This window comes from Penicillium solitum (genome assembly GCF_028829755.1).
Source record: "Penicillium solitum strain IBT 25940 chromosome Unknown utg000004l_segment0_segment0, whole genome shotgun sequence".
Taxonomy (NCBI): Eukaryota; Fungi; Ascomycota; class Eurotiomycetes; order Eurotiales; family Aspergillaceae; genus Penicillium; species Penicillium solitum.
In genome coordinates this window covers 741532-763612 of record NW_027072124.1, presented here as the reverse complement: position 1 = coordinate 763612, position 22081 = coordinate 741532, and the positions used below count along the sequence as shown (strand labels likewise).

At 48.0% G+C, this 22081-nt stretch overlaps 8 protein-coding genes across 8 annotated transcripts; 3 read left to right on the top strand and 5 right to left on the bottom strand.

The window, feature by feature from the left end:
- Positions 1-70: 70 nt before the first annotated feature.
- N7455_006274 (uncharacterized protein) lies at positions 71-514 on the bottom strand (the record flags this gene model as incomplete). The annotated part of the gene is made up of 1 exon (XM_040959177.2): positions 71-514. One exon carries the CDS (start codon positions 512-514, stop codon positions 71-73), a length of 444 nt encoding a protein of 147 aa, XP_040810354.2.
- A 184-nt stretch (positions 515-698) lies between these two features.
- N7455_006273 (uncharacterized protein) lies at positions 699-1232 on the bottom strand (the record flags this gene model as incomplete). The annotated part of the gene is made up of 2 exons (XM_040959225.2): positions 699-817; positions 872-1232. The coding sequence occupies 2 exons, from the start codon at positions 1230-1232 to the stop codon at positions 699-701; spliced, it is 480 nt and encodes a 159-aa protein (XP_040810381.2).
- A 2215-nt stretch (positions 1233-3447) lies between these two features.
- On the top strand, positions 3448-5195 carry N7455_006272 (purine-cytosine permease family protein; the record flags this gene model as incomplete). Its single annotated transcript, XM_040959250.2, has 4 exons — positions 3448-3876; positions 3963-4186; positions 4240-5002; positions 5061-5195. The coding sequence occupies 4 exons, from the start codon at positions 3448-3450 to the stop codon at positions 5193-5195; spliced, it is 1551 nt and encodes a 516-aa protein (XP_040810337.2).
- A 694-nt stretch (positions 5196-5889) lies between these two features.
- On the top strand, positions 5890-7404 carry N7455_006271 (uncharacterized protein). The gene is made up of 3 exons (XM_040959179.2): positions 5890-6195; positions 6280-6866; positions 6931-7404. Exons 1-3 carry the CDS (start codon positions 5920-5922, stop codon positions 7328-7330), a joined length of 1263 nt encoding a protein of 420 aa, XP_040810275.2. The 5' UTR covers positions 5890-5919; the 3' UTR covers positions 7331-7404.
- A 352-nt stretch (positions 7405-7756) lies between these two features.
- N7455_006270 (tubulin beta chain) lies at positions 7757-9569 on the bottom strand (the record flags this gene model as incomplete). Its single annotated transcript, XM_040959276.2, has 8 exons — positions 7757-7790; positions 7857-8551; positions 8603-9058; positions 9127-9181; positions 9239-9280; positions 9345-9370; positions 9441-9464; positions 9558-9569. 8 exons carry the CDS (start codon positions 9567-9569, stop codon positions 7757-7759), a joined length of 1344 nt encoding a protein of 447 aa, XP_040810372.2.
- A 644-nt stretch (positions 9570-10213) lies between these two features.
- On the bottom strand, positions 10214-11763 carry N7455_006269 (U2 snRNP complex subunit CUS2; the record flags this gene model as incomplete). Its single annotated transcript, XM_040959240.2, has 6 exons — positions 11598-11763; positions 11394-11501; positions 10922-11325; positions 10750-10867; positions 10538-10693; positions 10214-10486 (listed from the first exon to the last, which is right to left on the bottom strand). The coding sequence occupies exons 1-6, from the start codon at positions 11736-11738 to the stop codon at positions 10214-10216; spliced, it is 1200 nt and encodes a 399-aa protein (XP_040810333.2). The 5' UTR covers positions 11739-11763.
- Positions 11764-12340: 577 nt separating this feature from the next.
- Positions 12341-14082, bottom strand: N7455_006268 (ammonium permease MEP2; the record flags this gene model as incomplete). The annotated part of the gene is made up of 6 exons (XM_040959274.2): positions 12341-12451; positions 12511-12742; positions 12801-13475; positions 13555-13809; positions 13871-13935; positions 13999-14082. The coding sequence occupies 6 exons, from the start codon at positions 14080-14082 to the stop codon at positions 12341-12343; spliced, it is 1422 nt and encodes a 473-aa protein (XP_040810318.1).
- Positions 14083-17258: 3176 nt separating this feature from the next.
- Positions 17259-21845, top strand: sskB (uncharacterized protein; the record flags this gene model as incomplete). Its single annotated transcript, XM_040959237.2, has 2 exons — positions 17259-19015; positions 19065-21845. The coding sequence occupies 2 exons, from the start codon at positions 17259-17261 to the stop codon at positions 21337-21339; spliced, it is 4032 nt and encodes a 1343-aa protein (XP_040810352.2). The 3' UTR covers positions 21340-21845.
- Between the last annotated feature and the right edge of the window lie 236 nt (positions 21846-22081).

Here is a 22081-nt window from a genome sequence, read left to right as displayed (position 1 = left end):
GAGGGGTGCACCTTTATATTTAGCCAATGATTCGCTGGTGCTCAATCAAAAACGGAAGGAGCCACTTACTTCATGCAATATTGAAGCAAACTGTCATGATTGGAGAACTCGCAGTGGAGGTAGACTGCACACTGGAGTTGACCTGACCCGAGGAAGCGTGTTGTATGGCTAGCAGAGCGGCCACCCAAGCGTTGTAACTTCTAACCGTGAAAGCTGGGGGGTTTTGTGGGCTCGCCCGAGGCTGAAATGGGCTGTCGTAATCCCATCGGATATCTTCTTCATGGGGGTCAAATCTGAGGTGATCCATCAGATCCTGTTCGAAATCGTCGTAGCTCAGCATGGTGTGATCGAAAGTGCCGTCTCCGTTGATATGCGTTTCGTTGTTCAGGTAGCCTCCCAACCAGAAGACAGCTGACAGGCCGCCGTCGAAACGGGTCACCTCAATGAGACAGTCGTGCATCTTGAGCACTCGCGGACTGTTACGCGGCGGGCCGGGGGCGTTTGTGGCAACCATATTGAGTGATGGCTTGAATGGAGAGTTCAAAACTTGAAAAAGAATTTATGACGAGATCAGGGTGAGAGGATGAGTTTGACATGAGTCGAGATTGGTAAGAAGAGAGACTAAAAGGGGGATAAGAAGAGAGAGGACTACTGGAGGTGCAATGGAACTCCCGGTTGCTCTTTCCTCACACACTCAATCAACCACTTCCCTTCTTGCGCTTTCTTTGAATCTCTTCAACCGAATAGTTTCCCTCCTCATTCTGTGGTTCTCGTTCCCTCTCGTTAATCTGTAAAGAAGGAAGCTTTCTGTGTAGCTCTGAAGCCATCAGTCAGATTGCTGATCTATTTCAACATATGTTTTTTCTCGTACCAAACTCGCTCTTGGTCACAATAAAGAAATGACAGGTGAGTCCATGTCCCGCAACTGCTTCTCGATTTTGCATGGCTATCAAAGCAGCCAACCAACCATTTCGGTTTCTAATAGCATATTCATAGTCTAATCTGTTAATGCAGTTTCGAGCATCCCACACAAGCACATGAACTTCAGGGCTGTAGCCAAAATGGGACCGCAGATCTTCCAAAAAGAAGTCATAGTCGAGTTCTGAGACCATATCAACGGGTGGTGTGTATCCTTTGCTAATGTATGAGCGAAGCCAGAATAAACCACTAGCCATACCATACTGTTGAACGTTGATAAGTCCATCCCGTAGGTAAAGTCTGGCGCTGTACATAACTAGTCTTTGGGTCTGCTGTGTTTCCATCGGCGACCCTAATTGAGATGGTGGCTGAGGTGCTGGTTGGAGTGTTGATTGAGGTGCTAGTTGAGGTGCTAGTTGAGGTTCTGGTTGGAGGGTTGGTGAGGATGGTGGGGGGTTTGCAGCGGGAGGTTGGCCCGGTTGGCCCTTTTTGGTCAAATCTTCCTTTTGAGGTCATGGCTAAGGGTATCTTGACCTGGTTAGGGAAGCTGTAAGATTTCACAAGTGCAGCTAAAGAAGTTGAGTGATGGGTAAATGGTGCTGTTTGATGTTTGGGGATCTATGGTATTTATATTCATTAAGATGCGTGTCATTCATTACTTTAGGGCTCAAAAACATTATATTAGGCAGAGTCCTTCTGTATTTTAAGGCTGCGATATTCATTTGAATGATGCTCCAGACCAGCAGTCCCCGAAGCAAGTCAAAGAAACCAAATCAAACATTGATCAGGCATTGGTGATTTTAGTCTCCAGTACACGACCCTCAATATCCCCATAATAGCAGTTCGAACTGGAAAGCTCCTCGCAGACAGCTATAGAATATATTATAACACATGTGTACTGGGTATAATGTGCCATGTCGAAGGTTATACATAGAAAGGTCGAGTTCACAAATCAGGCCTGTTTCCGCCGTCTATGTGTGAAACTGAGAAGATGTCCAAAATATATGTAAACAAAACATCTGAAAATACTACCATGAGACTAACCAAAGAAGCATTAGAAGGCTGCATAAGCGGCCGACTATTCTTGAGAGCAACAAAACACAATCTCATGTAAATTGAACACTTTTTAACAAATAATCATTTTCTAACGCGTTTCGCCAACGCCTAGAAAGCTAGGAGAGTTCTCTTTCACAGATCCGCATCACGGATTGCGGCTTGTGGGTCAGGCGAGACGGGGGAAAAGCTTGGCTGGACTTGTAGGAAATGATCTGAGCTAGATACTCGGGATACGTAACATCACATAATTCGGAGTTCCATTTGTGTAAGTCTTCCGAATTGAGCACAGAAGGACATGAGTGAGGTCGGGATGAAGGGGGATTTGCTCTTTCAAAGAGCATGTAACACCATTCAAGCCTTCATAATACCCCCTGTACAATGTACCAATCAACTCATATTCAGATTGGCTATACCACGATGCCGATGACAACCGAACGGCGAGAAACTCTCTATATATAGTACTTAAGCCAAGTTATGAATAGCTTAATGAAAGTAAACACTAATCAGAGCTATTTAAAAGAGCCCCTTCCCTCAAGCCTTCATATCCCCAGAGCTATAACGAATCATCACAGAAGATGTCCGGGGAAGCAAGCATTCGTCCCGCAGCAATCACAAGGGACCAGAATACATTTCTCACGGAAGTCGCTGAACGGAACTTCGGCTGATCATCATCCTCCTTTTCAAAATCTGATCATCGTGTAGAATCGTGAGCTAACACATACTCCTTGCGTCGACAGCATTCCAGAGCATGCATATTCGGAGCTTTCCAGCATACCACTTACCCCATACGGAAATGTATCGCGGATCACAGGGGTCGGCGGGACTTTTATTTTTTATGGTGTGGCTGTCATGGGCCTATCCCTTCCTTTGATTGTATCATGAGATGGTTACAGGCCCACCGAATATGTGTGAGGGTGGGTGTCCTGGTGGATGCGTCAATATTGCGCGATGAGGTTCATCCCCACACTTGTATGTTGGGATAAAGCTAGGTAGCTTCCTTTTTTTCTCCACCAGACGGTCAATGATCTACAACTACAGAGTGTGTTTATTCACGGCTGTATTGCAGTGATTCCAATTCCTGGACTCATCATTGGATACCGGCTGCGAGCTGTTCGGTTGGTGCCTTGATTGCTGAGGAATGTGTATGTATCCAGTCTCCTCTCGGGTTGTTACACCGTCTCACTGGGTAGACAGGGTGATGTCAGTGTTCAACGGCCTAGCAATGGTGCACTGGCCCCGCGTGCTTTTTCCCTTATATCTATCATACCATAGCTCCCCCCTCCGTCATGTTTTATACGAACGGCTCATTTTTCTCGCCTTTTGTAGCTATTGTATAGCTGTGGATTTACGACATCCAATACGTTAGACCGCTTAGCACTTATTTAACTGTTGGTGGATTCGGATTGAAAGTTTCTGTTCACGAACAGCTTAATCCGACATAGTCCACTCACACGTCCTTCGAGATATCCGAGAATGAAGCCCGACGATGTCGAAAAAGCCCACAGCTCGCCTGCTCTTGGGAGTCTGAACCAGTTTAACCTCGACAAAAGCGCTTCCAACAGTTCCTCCTCCGACTCGGACCTCGCAAAGCCTGACCCCGTCCCAGAATCAAGATGCTCACGATGGGCTGCAAGATTGATAAATGTGGAGAGTCGTGGTATCGAGCCCATCCCTATCGAAGATCGAGAGCCAATAACATCTTCAACCATACTTCATATGCTGCTAATGTGGTTTAGCATGACATTGGCTACAAATAATATTGTTGTTGGATCAATGGGTACACTCGTGCTTGGCCTCAGCTTTAGGGATGCGGCCCTCTGTGCTGTATTTGGGTGTTTAGCCGGCAATTGCACTGTTGGCTTTATAAGTATATGGGGACCGAAAAGCGGGAACCGAACTTTGGTATGTTGATATCGAGACATCGCCTTTTTTTGCACGAGAAGAAGGTGCTATTAAAAAGAATGAACGGATGCTCATGAATTTGATAGATCGTGGCCCGATATTTCATGGGCTATTATCCCAGCAAAGTTTGCATTATCCTGAACCTCTTCACCAATATCGGGTATAGCATGGTAAACAGTGTCGTCGGTGGCCAGATCTTGTCTGTGGTCTCCGGTGGTTATCTTTCCGTGATAGTGGGCATTATCATTGTCGCCGTTTCCAGCTGGGTTATGGCACTGTTTGGGATGAAAATCTTCCAATTATATGAACGGTAAGATTTGACAGCCCAGCATGCCTTGAAATACATATTCTAATCAATATCAGAGTTGCCTGGTTGCCACAGCTGCTGGTGATCTGCGTGATGGTGGGTTCAGCAGGGCCTAAGTTCGACTTCAACATCCAGACACCAATGTCGACAGAGCACTTAATCGCCAAGATAATAACCTTCCTCTCCCTGGCATTGTCCATTCCACTTGCCTGGGCCCCGCTCGCCGCCGATTACTATGTGTATATCCCGCCGCAAATGAAGAGCTATCGAACATTCCTGGTCACAGTATTCGCCGCCACTTGTGCTATGTCAATTGTTCTTCTTATGGGTGTTGGTCTTGGAACCGTGATCGCCAGCTCGACACATTTGGCGGCCAAGTATGGTAGCAGTCCAGGGGGCGTTCTGATGACAGCATACGACGGTCTGGGAGGGTTCGGGAAATTCTGTGCTGTCATCAATGTCCTCGCCTTGGTTGCCAATAATACTCCCGGGGCGTACTCGATGGGAATGAACTTCCAGATGATTGGCGGGGTGTTTGGAAAGGTTCCACGGCCAGTCTTCACGACTCTCGCTACGGTGATCTATGCCGCATGCGCGATGGGAGGCCGGAACCGGCTGTACGAGATCTTTAAGTCTTTCTTGCCTCTGATCGGATACTGGGTTATGATGTTTGTCGTGATTGTCTTTGAAGAACACGTGGTCTTCCGTCGGAGAAGAGGCTATGACTGGTCTCAGTGGAACTGTCGCGATAAATTGCCTTGGGGCATCGCGGCGGGAGTTGCTTTCCTTATCGGCTGGGCTGGTGCAATTGTTGGCATGGTAAGCCTTTTATTCTCACGGATCCAATTGATCGAATCTCGCTAATATTTGGATTTAGTCTCAATCGTATTATATCGGCCCCATCGCAAAAATGGCTGGCGAAGCTGATTTGGGTCTCTGGTTGGGTGCGGGCTTCACTGCGATGTTTTTCCCACCGCTACGGGCATTGGAGCTCATATTCATTGGTCGCTAGTGATATGCGACTCTTTTTACGCATTGGCATAATGATCTGCCAGGAAGTGTGTCGGCAGAACATTTTATATCCCCTCAACATAAACCGGATAGTATATAGCGATATGGGAACTGTAAAGACCCGATGTGATAGTGTCAGGCTGGACCTATAATCAAAATAATTTTTATAGAATTTTTTTAAATAATTTGAAGTTGTAACACATACCCTAGACCTATAGTTCGTTGGCTTAAGAATAATCGCTAGAGTGCTTAAGAGGCGTGGTCGCATGCATGTGCATCTCGCACAACCGAGAATGCCGGCGGCACTGTCTCAAATGTAGATTTGGGATTACAGGGGTATGACAATATTCTGGCTTGAGGCCCTTCTTTGCATATAATAGTCGGATAGCCCGAGAACGTGCATGTTCATTCTCATCTCCAGTTCCCCGAGGCTCGGTGTTTCGGGTACCCCGCGTTTGAAATTATCCAATTATATTCTCTAGATTAGGTGAAGTGAACAACCTTGAAAACCTAATTACTACATGCTCCTCTAAGGGTTATTTGGGATATGCGGGGTGTTATGTACAGGCTGCACAAGAGATTGCACAATTCCAAGGTTGACAGATCATAAACCTTGTGGGGATCATAAATGGACCTGTCCCGTGGGTCACCACCACCACCACATTCTTATTTAAACCTCGTGGAGCCCCCAGTTGAGGTCCCATCCCCACACTTGTCGCGTCAATATGAATTATACCGACACCTGGGCTTCATCCCTACCTGTACGGGGCATGACAGCCCAACTACTCCCTTACGCCGTAGGCCTCCTCGTCGCCTGGCCAGTAGTAGCAACAAGTCTACGGTTCCAGCGCCTGCGCAAGCTCCACAAGCAATATGCTTACCCAACACGGGAGTCGATGTCCAAAATGACCGACGAAGAAGCCTTCCAGATCCAAAAACAAGTCGCGCAGCTCGAGTTCCCACTCATGTTCATCAAGAGTCTGCAATTTGCCTTATTCCGGGTATGAAAAAAAATTTTGACAACCCACAAACAATCGGGCCATACCCTATTGATCTATACATGAAATTTCTAACTGAAAAAAAAGACATACGGCATCCCTTCAATATCCAACCTTCTCGCAAAAACAAGTCAATTCTCCAGCCCGGAAACTTCCCTAAAGCGGTACACAGATACCAGCGTCCTCGTCCAAGAAATGGTCGGCAACAACCCGACTTCCGCACGCGCATACCTCGGTCTTGCCCGGACGCGTTACCTACACAGCGGGTACAGGGCCTCCGGTAAGATCCTTGATGACGATATGCTCTTTACGCTGGCGCTGTTTGCCCTCCAGCCGATTCGATTCATCAATCGCTACGAGTGGCGCCAGCTGAGTGACCTGGAGCGCTGTGCCATCGGGACTTTCTGGAAGAGTGTGGGTGATGGGCTGGAGATTAGCTATGAGAAGCTGCCATCTGGTAAGACCGGGTTCCGGGATGGGATTCAGTGGCTCGAGGAGATTGATGCTTGGAGCGAGGAGTATGAAGCGAAGTTCATGGTGCCTGATGCTAAGAATCGTGAGACGGCGGATCAGACTACTGCTGTGCTGGTTTATATGCTGCCTAAGATGTTGCATCCGGTTGGGTTGCAGGTTGTTTCGTTTATGATGGATGACAGGCTTAGGAAGGCGATGTAGTAAGTTGTAACGCTGCATCAATGGACTAATCACCAACGCACTATCTAACCTCTTACTAAACAGCTACGAACCTCCCTCCGCATTCTGTGCAGCGCTCTTCTCGGCTATCCTCACAGCCCGCAAGCTATTCCTCCGCTACCTATCTCCGCCACGACCTCACTTCCTGCGCTTCGCCTCGTTCACCGAGGAGCCGGATGAAAACGACCGCTTCTTCCTCATCCAGTGGGAGGCCGCACCATACTATGTCAAGCCCACGTTTTGGAACCGCTGGGGCCCGATGGCATGGCTGACTCGAGCTCTAGGACGACCTGTGCCTGGCGATGAGGGGGATAAGTATTACCCCAATGGATATAGTGTTCCGGATGTTGGTCCGAAGTATTTTGAGGGGAAGGGGAGGAAGCAGTTAGATGAGACTTTGTTAGAGTTGAGGGGATATCGGACTGGGAAATGCCCTTTTCATTGAGGGGTAGAAAGGCGATGGATTGCCCGTGAGATACGGGTACCGGTCAATAGTTGTAGCGTTATATAATACAACGGGAAAGGCATTTTCTTGTCTACGTGGGATTGGCACACCCTAGGCATATGAAATTATAAAGTCAAGGGTACTGGCCCATATAAAACTGTTGTAGCACCAACCTTGACTTTCAATACTACAATTAACACAAGCTAAAGGCCATGAAAAATGGATTCGTCACTTTCTTTTCCACTATGTGCTATTCTGGAGGGGCGGAACAAATCACCCAAGCCGAGCAGAAAAATAGACAAAAAAGGGTGTAAATTAGGAGCGCTCAAACAAATTGGTTCGGGGCTTGCGCCCACAAGCCGGTCCGAATGGTAGAGAATGTAGGCTTGACAAGGGTATTACTTTGAACAAATCTCAAAGACTTATTTAAACCTCCTCATCAACAATGTCATCAGCGAGGCTAAAAATAGGGAGAAAATTCATTAGTCGACGTATTCGAAAATCGGGTGGTGTGGGGAATCCTTACTACTCCTCCTCGCCCTCGGAGACAGAGGCCTCCTGGTACTGCTGGTACTCGGAGACAAGATCGTTCATGTTGCTCTCAGCCTCAGTGAACTCCATCTCGTCCATACCCTCGCCAGTGTACCAGTGCAAGAAAGCCTTGCGACGGAACATGGCAGTGAACTGGTCGCCGACACGTTTGAAGAGCTCCTGGATGGAGGTAGAGTTACCAACGAAGGTGGAAGACATCTTGAGGCCACGGGGGGGAACGGAGCACAGAGCGGTCTGGACGTTGTTGGGGATCCACTCAACGAAGTAGCTCTGGTTCTTGCTCTGGATGTTGCGCATCTGGTCCTCAACCTCCTTCATGGAGATCTTACCGCGGAACAAAGCGGAGCAAGTGAGGTAGCGGCCGTTACGGAAGTCGGAAGCAGCCATCATGTTCTTGGGGTCGAACATCTGCTGGGTCAACTCAGGAACGCTGACCTGGCGGTAAGATTGGCCGCCGCGGCTGGTCAGAGGAGCGAAGCCGACCATGAAGAAGTGCAAACGAGGGAAGGGAACCATGTTGACGGCGAGCTTGCGGAGATCGGAGTTGAGCTGACCGGGGAAACGGAGGGAGGTGGTCACACCGGACATGACGGCGGAGACGAGGTGGTTCAGGTCGCCGTAGGAGGGCTGGGAGAGCTTGAGGGTACGCATGCAGATATCGTAGAGAGCCTAGGATTGTCAGTAATCTTCGTGTCAGTCTTTTCCTCACGCGCTTCATACCTCGTTATCGATACAGAAGGTCGCGTCGGAGTGCTCAACAAGCTGGTGGACGGAAAGGGTGGCGTTGTAAGGCTCAACAACGGTGTCGGAGACCTTGGGGGAGGGAACGACGGAGAAGGTAGCCATCATACGGTCGGGGAACTCCTCACGGATCTTGGAGATCAAAAGTGTACCCATACCGGCACCGGTACCACCACCCAGGGAGTGGGTGATCTGGAAACCCTGGAGGCAGTCACAGCCCTCGGCCTCACGGCGGACGACATCGAGAACCTGGTCAACAAGCTCGGCACCCTCGGTGTAGTGACCCTTAGCCCAGTTGTTACCAGCACCGGACTGACCGAAGACGAAGTTGTCGGGGCGGAAAAGCTTGCCGAAGGGACCGGAGCGGACAGCGTCCATGGTACCAGGCTCCAAATCGACGAGAACGGCACGGGGAACGTACTTGTCACCGCTGGCCTAGATTATCAGGGAAAACATCCGATCAGATGATGCACGATTATTCGGTTTCCGGTCGTTGGACTCACATGGTTGAAGTAGACGTTCATACGCTCGAGCTGGAGGTCGGAGGTACCATTGTACCTAGGAAGATGTCAGATGTATGATCCACCGGAAACCCCCATCACAGTTAAAACTTACTGTCCATCGCCATCGAGACCGTGCTCGCCAGAGATGGTTTGCCTGTAAACCAGTTAGTAACCTGTCAATTGATACCCAACGCGAGTAAAAAAAGCTCGGCACTTACCAGAAAGCGGCACCAATTTGGTTACCCTGTAAGGCAATTCCAATTTAGTCCCACGAATCCAAGAATGTTTCCAAGAATGTTCCACGTCGAACTTACACACTGGCCGGTTTGGAGGTGAACCTAGATCATGTTAGCAAAAGATCTGTTGAGAGTGGGGTCATGGCTCAGGGGCCGTATGAAAACAAAAAGACGCGTCTGGAAGGGATAACGTACAATCTCACGCATTTTGAAGGGATTAGAAAAGAGATGGACGAAAAAAAAGGAGAACCGGTGACAAGTCAGGGAGGATGGGGAAGAAGAGAAAGCAAGAAGGCCAATTGAGCGGTGTGTGTGGGATCAACAAGTCAACAACTGAACTTCAGGGGGGAGGCTCGATTGGGTATAGCCGCATCACGGGACTCGGGGAGGTGCGAACCACATTTTACGTTTCTTTGGGGCGCGTGATATGGTACGATATACTACATATACTACATACGTACTAACTAAGTTAGTTAACTATAACTAGTTACATAGATCTGTATAACTACAACTACAACTACGTAAAAGAATATTGTTTAATTGTTCAATTCGAAAAAATTTGGACTAATCGTACATATTGGGTATTCGTTCCATTAGGCGCAGGTTTCCATTCACATGGTAGTACTCACTTGCCCTAAAATAGCTCTCATTAGTTGGAGTTCGTTCAGTCGGATATCGCTTTCCATTCACTAGGAAGTACTCACTTGCCCTTCAGTGGCTCTCATCGTATGAAATTCGTTCAGTTGGTGGATAGTTCCCACCGTTTTGGGTATGTGGTTTCAGTGGGTTGTTCTCGCCGTTTTCGATCGCTTGACATGAGGTTTCGGCGTTTTCTGTTCAGATGGACTGGACTAGTTCGTGCCAGTTTCCTGGCTTTTGTCTGCCTCCTCCTTGGTGGTCTTGTCATTGGCGGTTTCCTGATTCTTGTCGCTCTTCTGGTTTGCACCACTTTCCAGCCAATCTCCATACCGCTCAAGGCGCTCGTTCTCCTCATTATCTGCATCCAGAGGGTCCGCCATTTTGCCCCCTGCGTCTCGTCGGTGATTGTGCTTGTTGAACTTCTCATCTCCATCCCAGAGGTAAGCAACAACAGTATTGCCTCCGAAGTAGCGCCCATTCATGATCTAAATATGGTCAGCAGTTGCCATCACGTTGATTCGAACTGAAAGGCCTACCTTGACACAGCGACGTGCGTCGGCGGTTGACACAAATCGAACAGTAACAACGCCATCAGCTTCTCCGTCCCAGACCACGACTTTGGCCACATCACCAATCTTAGAGCACTCGCTACGAATATCATCTTGAATCTCAATACTGGCGAGCGGATCTTCCTGTAATTACACGTCAGCCGCGTGTCCATATTTGTCCAAGGGAGGGTGAGTCTAACCTCCAGTTCTTCCAGTGTAAACATATGTTTCAGAATCACATGTCGTGTGGCCTCCTCGGCAGCCTTAATCGCCTTCAAGGTCTGCTCGGCCTCATCATCACCCCAGTCGGAAAGTTTCCTATAACAGTCAAGTCAGCATGAAACACTTTGCCGCCATGATCAACAAACACACTTATTCAATCGCTCCGCGCGCTCCTTGAGCTTCTTCTTTTCTTTCGCGGTCATGGTAACCTTGGGCTCCACATCCTTTTCACGCTTGTACGAAAAGTCGGCCGTCTGAACGCGCATCGGTCCAGCTGGGTTGTGGGGACCCAGTCGGAAGTCCGTCTCGTCGAGACAGTCAATCGCGAGCTTGACTGACTCCGGTCGGAAGTACACAACCAAAGCCTCGCCCTTGAAGTTGCCATTTTCGTCGGTGTACATTTTAATGCGTGGCTTTCCGGTGTCCAGTTCCTCCGCGAGGATTCCATACTTCGAAAACAGGTCTTGAATCTCAGACAGCTCGGCGTCAAGGGGGATCTTGGTAACCCACACAGCGGTGTTCACACGGGGCTTCTTGACTTTGGGTTCATCGGTCTAAAATGCGAAAGAAGACAGTCAATTACCATTGCCAGCAAGCTGCCACAAAAGACCGGAATACTTACCGCATCATGCGAGTTCTTTCGCTTCTTACGGTCACGCGGATGAACGATTTCAGTTTCGTCGTTGTCCGAGCCGTACCCCTGCTGCTTGCGGATGAGCGCCTCGTCGATCTAAAGTCGCAAGTCAGGTTAGCACTGGGGATTGTCGGCCTGCATTGTAGACAGCCCATCGCAAAGCGTCAGCGTGCGAATACGTTTATTACATACCGTCTCAACCCATCTCTTCAGAATACTGTTGAACAAGAACTCACGACCATCGCTTGTCTCCAGTAGGAAGCTGTTGTCCAGTCTCGAAAACGAGATGCGCGGATCGCTATCAAACTCCGTCACGTCGGTCGGAAAATCCATTTTGATGAATACAACCGCCGGCCTGGAAGATGAATCAAAGCAAGGGAGACGTGTTGGAAATGTTATGACGAGATCACGGGTTGCGATGATTGCCCAGGTGTGTGGGAACACAGCTACGGACGACTGATTATGCCATCGTTCCCGCGCGGTGAGCTCTCGGGGTGAACTCTCGGCGCGGCATTCCGGAACGTACTCGGAGTGGATCCGCATTCCGCCGCATTCTCCAATTCCAAAATCAAGCTTCTTCCAAGTTTATATTCGCATACTACACTCCTCAATGTGCCTCTGTTCACTTCGGAGATTGCTCGTGCTGTACTACGATGTACACGTTCACGGTTTGCCCACGCTCTGCCAATTTGGATTTCTCCCAGACTGGTTTCATAAAATTTGAATTGGGTATCTGAAAATATGCTATCGAAGTGAAAATTGGGGTCTAGAGAGTACCCCAGATACCTACAGTTTCAAATATACATGTAGATATTCAAGACACTCTGCCATCGCCAACAAAGAAGAAGAAGAAGAATTAACATGAAAGAAAAAAAGAAAGGCATTTGCCGGATATTAAATATTAAAGAAAGGACAGCTGTCAGATCAAGTTGGATCTAAGCCTTGGTGTCAATGACCTCGCCCACGGGCGTAGCAGTGCGCTTAGAGCCAGTCTCCGAGCTTTCCACGCCGTTGACAATGTCACGGGTGACCTCAACGTAATCATACTAGAGGATAAAATGTCAGAAAATGTTTCTTTAGCAGACCCAGGAACAATAAAGCTTACAGCAAACTCGCCGATTTCGGCATCATCAATACCCATAATCTCGTCTTCCTCGGGTGCGCGCAAGCTAAGACCAGGAATGAGGTTCATAACGAAGAGAATGATACAGGTTCCAAAGAAGGCATATGCCATTCCAGTGACCGAGTCGGCAAGCTGGTATCCCAACTGGATATAGTTCTTGTTGATCCAGCCGCCATCGATCTCAGTGACACCATCCAGGTGCGCAATGTAATCACTATAGATCCAAGTTAGTTTATGATCGGACAATACTGTCAAGAAGTAGGTTCACTTACGCAGCGAAAAGGCCGGTCAGGAGGTTTCCAACAATACCACCGATACCATGCACGGCAAAGATATCGAGAGCATCATCAACACCGAGGAGGAACTTAAGCTTAGTAGCATAGTTGCATGCAACAGCACCGACGACACCGAAAATGAAAGCAGCCCAGGGAGTGACGAATCCAGAGCCGGGGGTAATAGCAACAAGACCAGCAATGACACCAGAGCAGAAGCCAACAGTGGACCACTTGCGCTCCAGTCGGTAGTCCATCAAACACCAGGTCACACCTCCAACAGAGGCAGCAAGGTTAGTGACAACGGCAGCCATAACGGCACGAAGGTTGGCAGCGAGAGCAGAGCCAGCGTTGAATCCGAACCAGCCGACCCAGAGGAACACAGTACCGATGACAACGTGAGTTACATTGTGAGGGCGGTAGTTGAGCTCGTGGGTGCCGTGGCCGCGACGCTTGCCCAGCATCAAGGAGTAGGCGAGGGCAGCAGATCCAGAGGCAATGTGGACGGGAGTACCACCTGCGAAGTCAAGACCTCCGAGCTGGAATACCCAACCAGATGAGTTCCATGTCCAGCAGGCGATAGGGTCGTAGATAATAGTAGTCCAGATGAACATGAAGACAATGCACGGGAGCATGCGGCCACGCTCAGCAACGGCGCCGACGGCAAGAGCAACACTAATTACGAATAAAATGTTAGTTGATGCTTCTAGGGGATCTTCATCTACATGATCGATGCATGGTGATAATGACTCACGTAATAGCGGCGAACATTCCCTGGAAGATAGCGAACAGAAGATCGGGAACCTTGTCGCTTCCCACAGACGGCGCACCCAGAACACCCTTGAAGCCGAAGTTATCGAGGTTACCGATATACTTGCCGGCTGAGTGGGAGAAGGCCAGCGAATAACCCCAGAAGAACCACTGGAATGAAACCACACCGACCGACATGATCGAGAGCCATATCAATGAGAGTGCTGACTTTCGACGAGCTAGACCGGAGTAGAAGAATCTATAATCAAGTAATTAGCTAGAGTCCTTGGGTGTTTAAGGAAAGATTGGCATAGACATACCCAACTCCAGGAATCATGAGCAGCACTAGGGCTGTCGACATGACGACCCATGCGATATCACCAGACTATTAACACTGTTAGCTATCAAGCTCCTCAATTGACCCCTATTATCAAAGTATACAACATACACTGTAGAAAATGTTCAAGTCATCATGAAGCGAGTCACCACCAGTTGCGATGGTGCCATTGTAGGCAACCGGATATTCGGCCATGGTAAGACCTAGGTTAGGCCAATGGTATTGGAAGTGTGATATGCAGTTGAAAGGACAGCCGCAATGGAATGATACAGGAGATATCCCAAAGCTTTGTGATAGGCGATGGAGAGAAAGAAGTAGGAAATACTTTCAAGCACCGGGCTGTGAAAGGAGAGAGAAGTGATGTGTCTACGGAGTTGTCTGCAAGGACGAACCCTTGTAATTTAAATAACTGCCACAGTCCCAGACAACCAAACAATGCTCCACTGTCAGACGCTAGAAGGCTAACAGACCATCGATCTTAGTTCCGATAGTGGGAGCTGGTCATTCTGATTTCTGATATGATTCATCTGATCTGACCGATAGCAGGTAGCCAAGCCCGCCCCCATTTCAGCCCTTCCGAGTGCATGGCGGATATGGCATATACTCCAGAGACCCAGACCGGGGAATTACGGGTCCTTGCGTTTGCATACTTCAGCCATATTCGAACATTCTATGGGTATATGCTCTTAAACCCATGTTTAAACTGCCGTGTAACTACGTAATGTTTGCTCTACCTCTGTACATTTTCCCTTGAGAAGGATCTAATAGGACCTTGTGTGCATCTCAAGCCCTATGCATTGACCCCCGATAAGCAGGGGGAATGCAAGTGCAACTTATTCCATACACTGTACGGAGTATTAAAGTGATAAACAGATTGGGTCATTTCAGTGACAGAAGAGAATAATAGGAAATAATAGGAATCGAAATTGGACGGGTGCTCAACGACTGGCTGTAGATATGAAGTTGAAACCAGCCAATCACAGTCATTTGCTTATCATTTTTTTTCGCGCGAGTGGTTTTTCTGTCGCTTAATTGTTTAATTGTTTAATACGTCTAAGTTCAATCTTTGATTGATCCATGGAAAGCTGTCCCGATGCCTTGATATAGTAGTGCCAATGATAATTATTGATTGCTGGTGCAATGTGAAGTTGTTAACCAAAACGACGTTTGATCTCTTATCTACATGTAGGCGCAATCTCGTGTTGCGCCAACCAATCACAATGTAATTTCCCTTATCTACATACTAGTAATTTTTACATTGTATACATTTAACAATGTGAGGGGTTGTTTCAATGTTGTCGAACTCTTTTCTATTATCCATGGCCTCTGATGACACAATGTGGGAGAGTTCGGAGATTAACAATGGAAAGGATTACTATAGCGCAATAGTGTGCAGGTTCTTTGCGTATCTTTGCATAGTAAGACACCTACACATCCATGGATACCTGTTCAACATTCATACTTCTGCCCCTGACATATTATTCTCTCCGCATCATCTCTTAATGGTTTCCCCAATTCTCGGGGTATGTCACACCCGATTCCACACGACTATGTACAATGCAGAACCTTGCATGGGGCGGGAAAACTACATACTAAACCCTTTGCCACGCGGTATACAAGCTAGGGGGTCTAGAAAGTACGTTAAGTCAAGATAAGCACCCAGTCTTCCATTGGTGGGAATTCTAGAGGCTGATTCGGCATCCCGATTTGGACCTTGGCGAACTCTCGCCCCCATAATTCAAGAAACTTTACTTAGCATCAGAGCATCGTAAATATGTAAATATATATGCAAAGCTCTTGCGCTATTGGATTTTTCACTTTGATACTCTTCAATAACAACATTAGAGACTTGATCTTCCTATGTATGTATGAAGTAATTCTGGACGTTATAAGTCAGGCTGGACATGCTCTATACTTTGCTCTGTAGATCGAGTGACTTGTCTCTGGTACAAGCCAGGAAAGTGGATATGTAGCGTCTTCAATGCTTCTTGGATTGTTAGTCTGTGCAGGTTCCTATAGAACCCTAGCAAAGGGTCAAGGATTCTTGATTATTCTTGAATCCACCGATCTACTGATCGACGGGGTTGGATCTACTACCTATGTATGATGTACCTGCATCGATCTACTCCGTACGTACGGAGTACGGAGTAGTCCGTACTTAAATGCCATGCTACTCTAGTCAGGGGTAAGATTTCAAATAGATGTATTGAGTAGTTACTAGCTCTTTGGTCGTTGGAAGTACTACTCCGTAGCATGACCAGTCATGTCACATGCCCATTTCGCTAGCTTTATGGGTAAGCCTCATAGCACATATGGTTTTATCTTGAAAGCAGCGACCTCTTGTCTCAATAGCCACATACATGAGTGCATCACATGCTCTCTTTTCCTCTTCCAGTAGAGTCTCAGCACAATCCAAATGTATATGCCCTACTACTTATAATCATATGACGAACTGTGCTCGTATGTCAAAATTTGTCTGCTAGGGTGCCACGACTACTGCTCGAAAGTAGGAATAATAGATAAAGCAATACTTAGTCATTCTCAGAAGAACATTGGCTTTTTAGTTACCTGGGGGGGCATACGGAGTGTACCTTCTTTCATTGCTTTTATTAATCTAATTGAATTGCCCTTAATTTTCAATATTTCACCTACCAACCACTATGTTCACAAAACGGTTTCAAAGAAATTATTTGCTCTTGCCATCTCTTACAACTTGATTTGTCTTGTTAACTAACGGCTCCAGGTAGACTAATTTCTATTTACCTTTTCGTATGTCAATTTGAGCCCCCGTTAATATGTCAGGAGAGACTATGTAGTTAAAAGATACAACATACTAGATCTACTGAACTGATGTTCGAAAATATACGAATATAATAACAAACCCTAATGGTATCGGAATCTGTTTTATATCTTTACCAAGTTGAAGCATAAATCTCAGCAGTGCAGAAAAAATGTCAATAGGACTGGTAGAACTTATTTAGTAGCCTTGACTTAACGTATTGCATGCAATTTTTTACAATCTTGAATACAAGAGCCATAAAAAAAAAAGGCAAATGTCCATGGAAACTTTTACAAGGATGGAGCAGGTTGCTATATCACACGGATATTGAGTGCAATGGAGCAGCTGACTTTCAAGGTTGGACGCGTGTACTCCATACCAAGGTTTGGGCTTAATATAAATGCACGACCAAGATTGATGCCACGTAGTGGCTGAAAATTAGAACAGGAAAGATTCCCAGTAGATCAAACAGGAAGGGGTGGGGACATGGGCCATCCGGTTAGCCACAATGCACCGCCACAGTATCCGCCTCCTATCACCTTGGTCTGACACTTAGACGTGCTCTCCCGGACCATCGCACGGTATAACCACTATGCAGCACACGGGGATCCCTAGTCCTGATTCGGATGGCTCAGGCTCTTCTGATGAATTCCCACAGTATCCCGTGAGAGCCAATGCATCATTCGGAGAGACAGTGGACGACCAGATCCAAACACCTGCAAGCACCATCACAGCTTCCCCTCCGACACTTTCACCCAGTCTGACCTCATGGTCTAATACGCCCACCGCACGGCCACGTGGAATCAGCATCGGTGCTTCAACTCTTATTGACAAGCCCGATGGACTTGCTATGGCTACCGAATTGCGACCTCAGCGCCCGTCCGCGCCGGTACGAACGCCGTCGAATACGTATGCCCCACAGCGGCGCCCACCACAATACATCAGCCTTCAGGAAGACCGCCAGCGATCATCATCAGCCAAACGAACAAACCGACGCGATCCAAACGCACAATACCGTGCCCAAGAGAAAGCCTACGTGCAACGGATTCGAGCGAACCCACAAGCCTGGTATCACCATTCCAAAGACCCACAATCCAACATAATGCTAGAAGGTGATGGCGACTTGGAGGAACCTTCTCCTTCCTCTGAAGTACCGTTTGAAGATGACTCTTACGACCCTGATACCCAACTTTTCCTCCCAGACGACAACCTACCGAGTACTGAAGAACTGAAGCATCCGAAGAACCAGGAGCGGCTTGAGTGGCATTCCATGCTAGCGTCTGTCTTAAAGGGAGATGTAGTGAAACAAGAAAAACAACGACTCATCGGATCTGCGGAATCAAAGCGGTCGGCGGCCCAGAGCTATGCACTCTGGATCGGAGTTCGGGCAAGAACGTGCGGCCGGAGTATCCCTCTCCAGCGAAAGTTGATCGAGGACGCACGGTCACGTTTGGGTCCCATAATTGAGGATATCATCGGATTCCAGATTAAAGGCGAGACTGAGATCGGGAAACCGCCAAAACAGCAAGTCGAGGATATTGTGGAGAAGGTGGAACGATGCGAGATTCTTTATTCTTCGCACAAGGAAATGGAAGTTGCAAATCCTCGTGTTGCCTCGGAGGAATTCACCTCTAGTCGCGCGGCCATCTTTGCGTGGCACAACATTACAGCTCTCATCAACACCGAGCTGGCTGTGCTGCAAAGCTGGGTAGGGAACGAGGCCCTTGATTTCAGCCAACCGAGGGTCAAGTCTGCTAAGGACGATCTTTCGGATGGCTCGTCCTTCCTCGATCGCATTATGAAGGAAGATGGTTTGAAGACGCTCCAGGACAAGGACGGCATGCTTCTTCGCATTCTCGTTGTCATCCAGAAAGCGAAGAGTACCCTGATCGAGAACTCGGAAGCATTTGCCGCGCGACACTTGCCGCCATATATTGAAGAACTACTAACATTGATCAACTTTCCCTCTCGGTTGATCCAGGAAATAATTCGAGTCCGTCTGTCCTATGCCAAGAACATGAAAGACCCAGCCCAGCAAGCCCCCATTTTGATCGATCAGATGATTTCCCAATTCCAAATCCTGATGAAAGTGGCGGTCGATATTAAGTTCCGCTACCTCGATGTCTCGAGGCCAGAACCCGGCTGGGATTTGCCGCCGTGTGTCGATGAGAACTTTGACAACTCGGTCTTGGATGCTATGAAATACTATTTCCGGCTCCTCAACTGGAAGCTGAATGCCAACAAGAACACTTTCAAGGAGGCTGAAATTTTGGAACAGGAATGGGGATTCTCCTATGATATTGGTTGCCGGCTTGACGGTGGAGACATTGAGGTGGCCGAACAATTTAGGTAAGGTTCCCGTGCCTTGCACCGGTATCAAAACTAACAAGAACAACAGTGCCCTCACTGCCAGATCACTACAGCGTCTCATGATTCATTTTGAACGTGAGCTCGTCCCGAGACCCAAGGAAACTGTACAGGACATGGACAAACGATACAAGAGCATTTTGGATTCAACGCGCATTCGTCAGCGCAAGCTCTATCGATTCTCCAAGTTTCTGTGTCAGTTGTTCGAGAATGCTACCGAGTACAACATCACGACTGATGTCGCTTATGATTTCTTTGAGGCACTTTTAATTTCCGACCATTTCCTCGTCACCTCTACCGCATCCGTTGGGCAGAAAGGGGTTTATCTGGTTGCGCATCATGCATTATGGAACCGTCCCGCCGATATCCAGGGTATCTTATCTACCTCATTCAAAGAAGATGATCCAACCCAGGATGTCCATGTTCCCTATGTCCTAGCCATCCGGCCCGAAAAGCCTCTTGCCTGGGCCGGAAAGGAAATGCAAATGGAGTTTTTGGAACATCCGACGGATGTACGGCTGGGCAAGCTACGTATTGTTGTTGGAGGCATGCAAGAACGACTGCAGAATGCACGTGTGGAGCTCGCACGACTCACAGGCATCCAGCTTGATATGGTCATTGAACAACGTGCAAACCTTGGACGTGTAAACGTCGAGTTAAACAAGATCAAGAAGATCTCTTTCAAACTTTCCATGACCATTATGGATAGTGTTGCTATCATCAAAGATCAGCTGCATGAAAGAAACTGGGAGAACAATGATTTGATCCAGGCCTGCTATGCATTCGCAACAGAGTTTGGCAAACGGTCCTCCAACTATGTTGACGCTAACAGGCGTGCTATGAACAGTGCCCGGCTGGTAGAGTTGTCTCTAGACTGGGTCGCGTTCATCTGTGATGAGTGTGACGCTGCCGACCGAAAAACCTTCAAGTGGGCTGTGGCAGCCCTTGAGTTTGCGATGGCGATCACATCCAGCCGACATCTTCTCTCTATGGATCAAGAACAGTTCAGTGATTTCAGATTGAAAGTGGCAGGGTGCATGTCCCTTCTCATTTCTCATTTCGATATCATGGGTGCGCGATCTTCCCTTGCGGCGAAGAACGAAAAACGCATGGAAGAACGCAATGGAGCCCGGCAAATTGGCGCTGGTCGGATCACCAGCGACGAGGAAGCATCAAAACTCGTTCGCGAGACATGGTACGCGCGTGTTGTGGAAATTGAAGATAGGAGAATTGAGGAAGATGCGAAGCGCCAGGCTCTAGGAAAGGTGCTGGAAGGATCTGATGAAGCTGATCGGTCACTCACCGTGCTATCGTCATCAGCTACCAATGTTACTCTGCGTTGGCAGCAAGGCCAATTCATTGGTGGTGGTACCTTTGGGTCTGTCTACGTCGCTATCAACTTGGACAGCAACTATTTGATGGCCGTCAAAGAAATTCGCCTGCAAGACCCCCAGCTCATTCCCAAAATCGCCCAGCAGATCCGAGACGAAATGGGCGTGCTTGAAGTGCTCGATCATCCAAACATTGTCTCCTATCATGGCATTGAAGTGCACCGTGACAAGGTTTACATCTTCATGGAGTACTGCTCAGGTGGCTCGCTCGCTAGCTTGCTAGAACACGGGCGTATCGAGGACGAAACGGTCATCATGGTTTATGCTCTTCAACTCCTAGAGGGTCTAGCTTATCTCCACGAAGCCCATATTGTGCACCGTGACATCAAACCCGAGAATATCCTACTCGATCACAACGGTGTCATCAAGTACGTTGATTTCGGTGCAGCCAAAATAATCGCCCGCTCAGGCCGCACAGTCGCCCCAATGGACAACCCTCAAGGAGCCGGTTTCAAGGAACCTGCCAAAGATCCCACAAACCAACGCAAAAACCAGAAGACCACCACTGGAACTCCGATGTACATGTCACCCGAAGTCATCCGTGGCGACGCTTCAAATCTAGACAACCGCCAAGGCGCTGTGGATATTTGGTCTCTGGGCTGCGTGGTTCTAGAAATGGCAACTGGGCGCCGACCATGGTCCACCCTGGACAACGAGTGGGCAATTATGTACAACATCGCCCAAGGCAAACAGCCCGTGCTTCCATCTCGCGATCAACTAAGTGACCAGGGCGTCGACTTCGTGCGCCGCTGTTTCGAATGCGATCCCGCTCGCCGCGCCACTGCTGCCGAACTCCTACAGCACGAATGGATCAACTCCATTCGCCAACAAGTTGTCCTAGAGTCTCCTACTCCGGGTAGCGATTATAGCAGCGGTTCCAACTCAAGCTCTCGTCAAAACTCGACATATATGTGATTTCCTCTTTCTTGCGCCATTCCTCCCTTCCTGGTTCCCATTTCTATTATGTCGCCCTTTTTATGTGGACGGCATCTGAACTTGATTATCATGGAACTTAAAAGCGTCTTTTCTACCCAAGCTCGCTCGATCTCCCCCATCCTCGATTGACATCGCATGTGATACCCCATCTCGCCTCTTTTTCTTGCTTTAACGTATTTTAACCCCCAAAGCCATACCATAACGCCATTTCATGTTACTGCCTCATCTCTTCATTTATGTCCTGGATCATATCAACACATTGTTTATTTTGTCTCATTTCACGCGTGGGGTTCTATATTCGGCGCGAGGATATTTCGGACTTTCTCACTATGGCCCTCGGACGTAAACGAATCGGGGCCAAGTCTGTTCTATTATTTTGCTCGTTGCATGGTTCATTTCTGGGACATATATACACGGTATAGTTGAATTTATGCATTGTTCTGAATCCACGCATTTCACTGCGTTATAATATTGCTAGATCTCGGGGTCGGATGATTTAGCTTTCGCTGAGTATGGATGTGTCTATATACCTGCGATCCCCACAAGCTACTCGTCTCACTAGTTTCTGCTAGCACCGTATAATATTCAACCCCTGCAACGTACAGAGACGGTGTTTAAACAGTCGGATCGTCGACAGGAGGGATTCCCACTGAAGAGCCACCCGAATATTTCCGTCATCCGATCGGCACCTGTATGATCACGTTGTATGGTTGGTTTACGG

Coding starts and splice junctions, on each gene's coding strand:
- N7455_006271 (XM_040959179.2), top strand. CDS start 5,920: ATGAATTATACCGACACCTGGGCTTCATCCCTACCTGTACGGGGCATG. Junction 6,196..6,279: donor TGCAATTTGCCTTATTCCGG/GTATGAAAAAAA, acceptor CTGAAAAAAAAG/ACATACGGCATCCCTTCAAT. Junction 6,867..6,930: donor AGGCTTAGGAAGGCGATGTA/GTAAGTTGTAAC, acceptor CTTACTAAACAG/CTACGAACCTCCCTCCGCAT.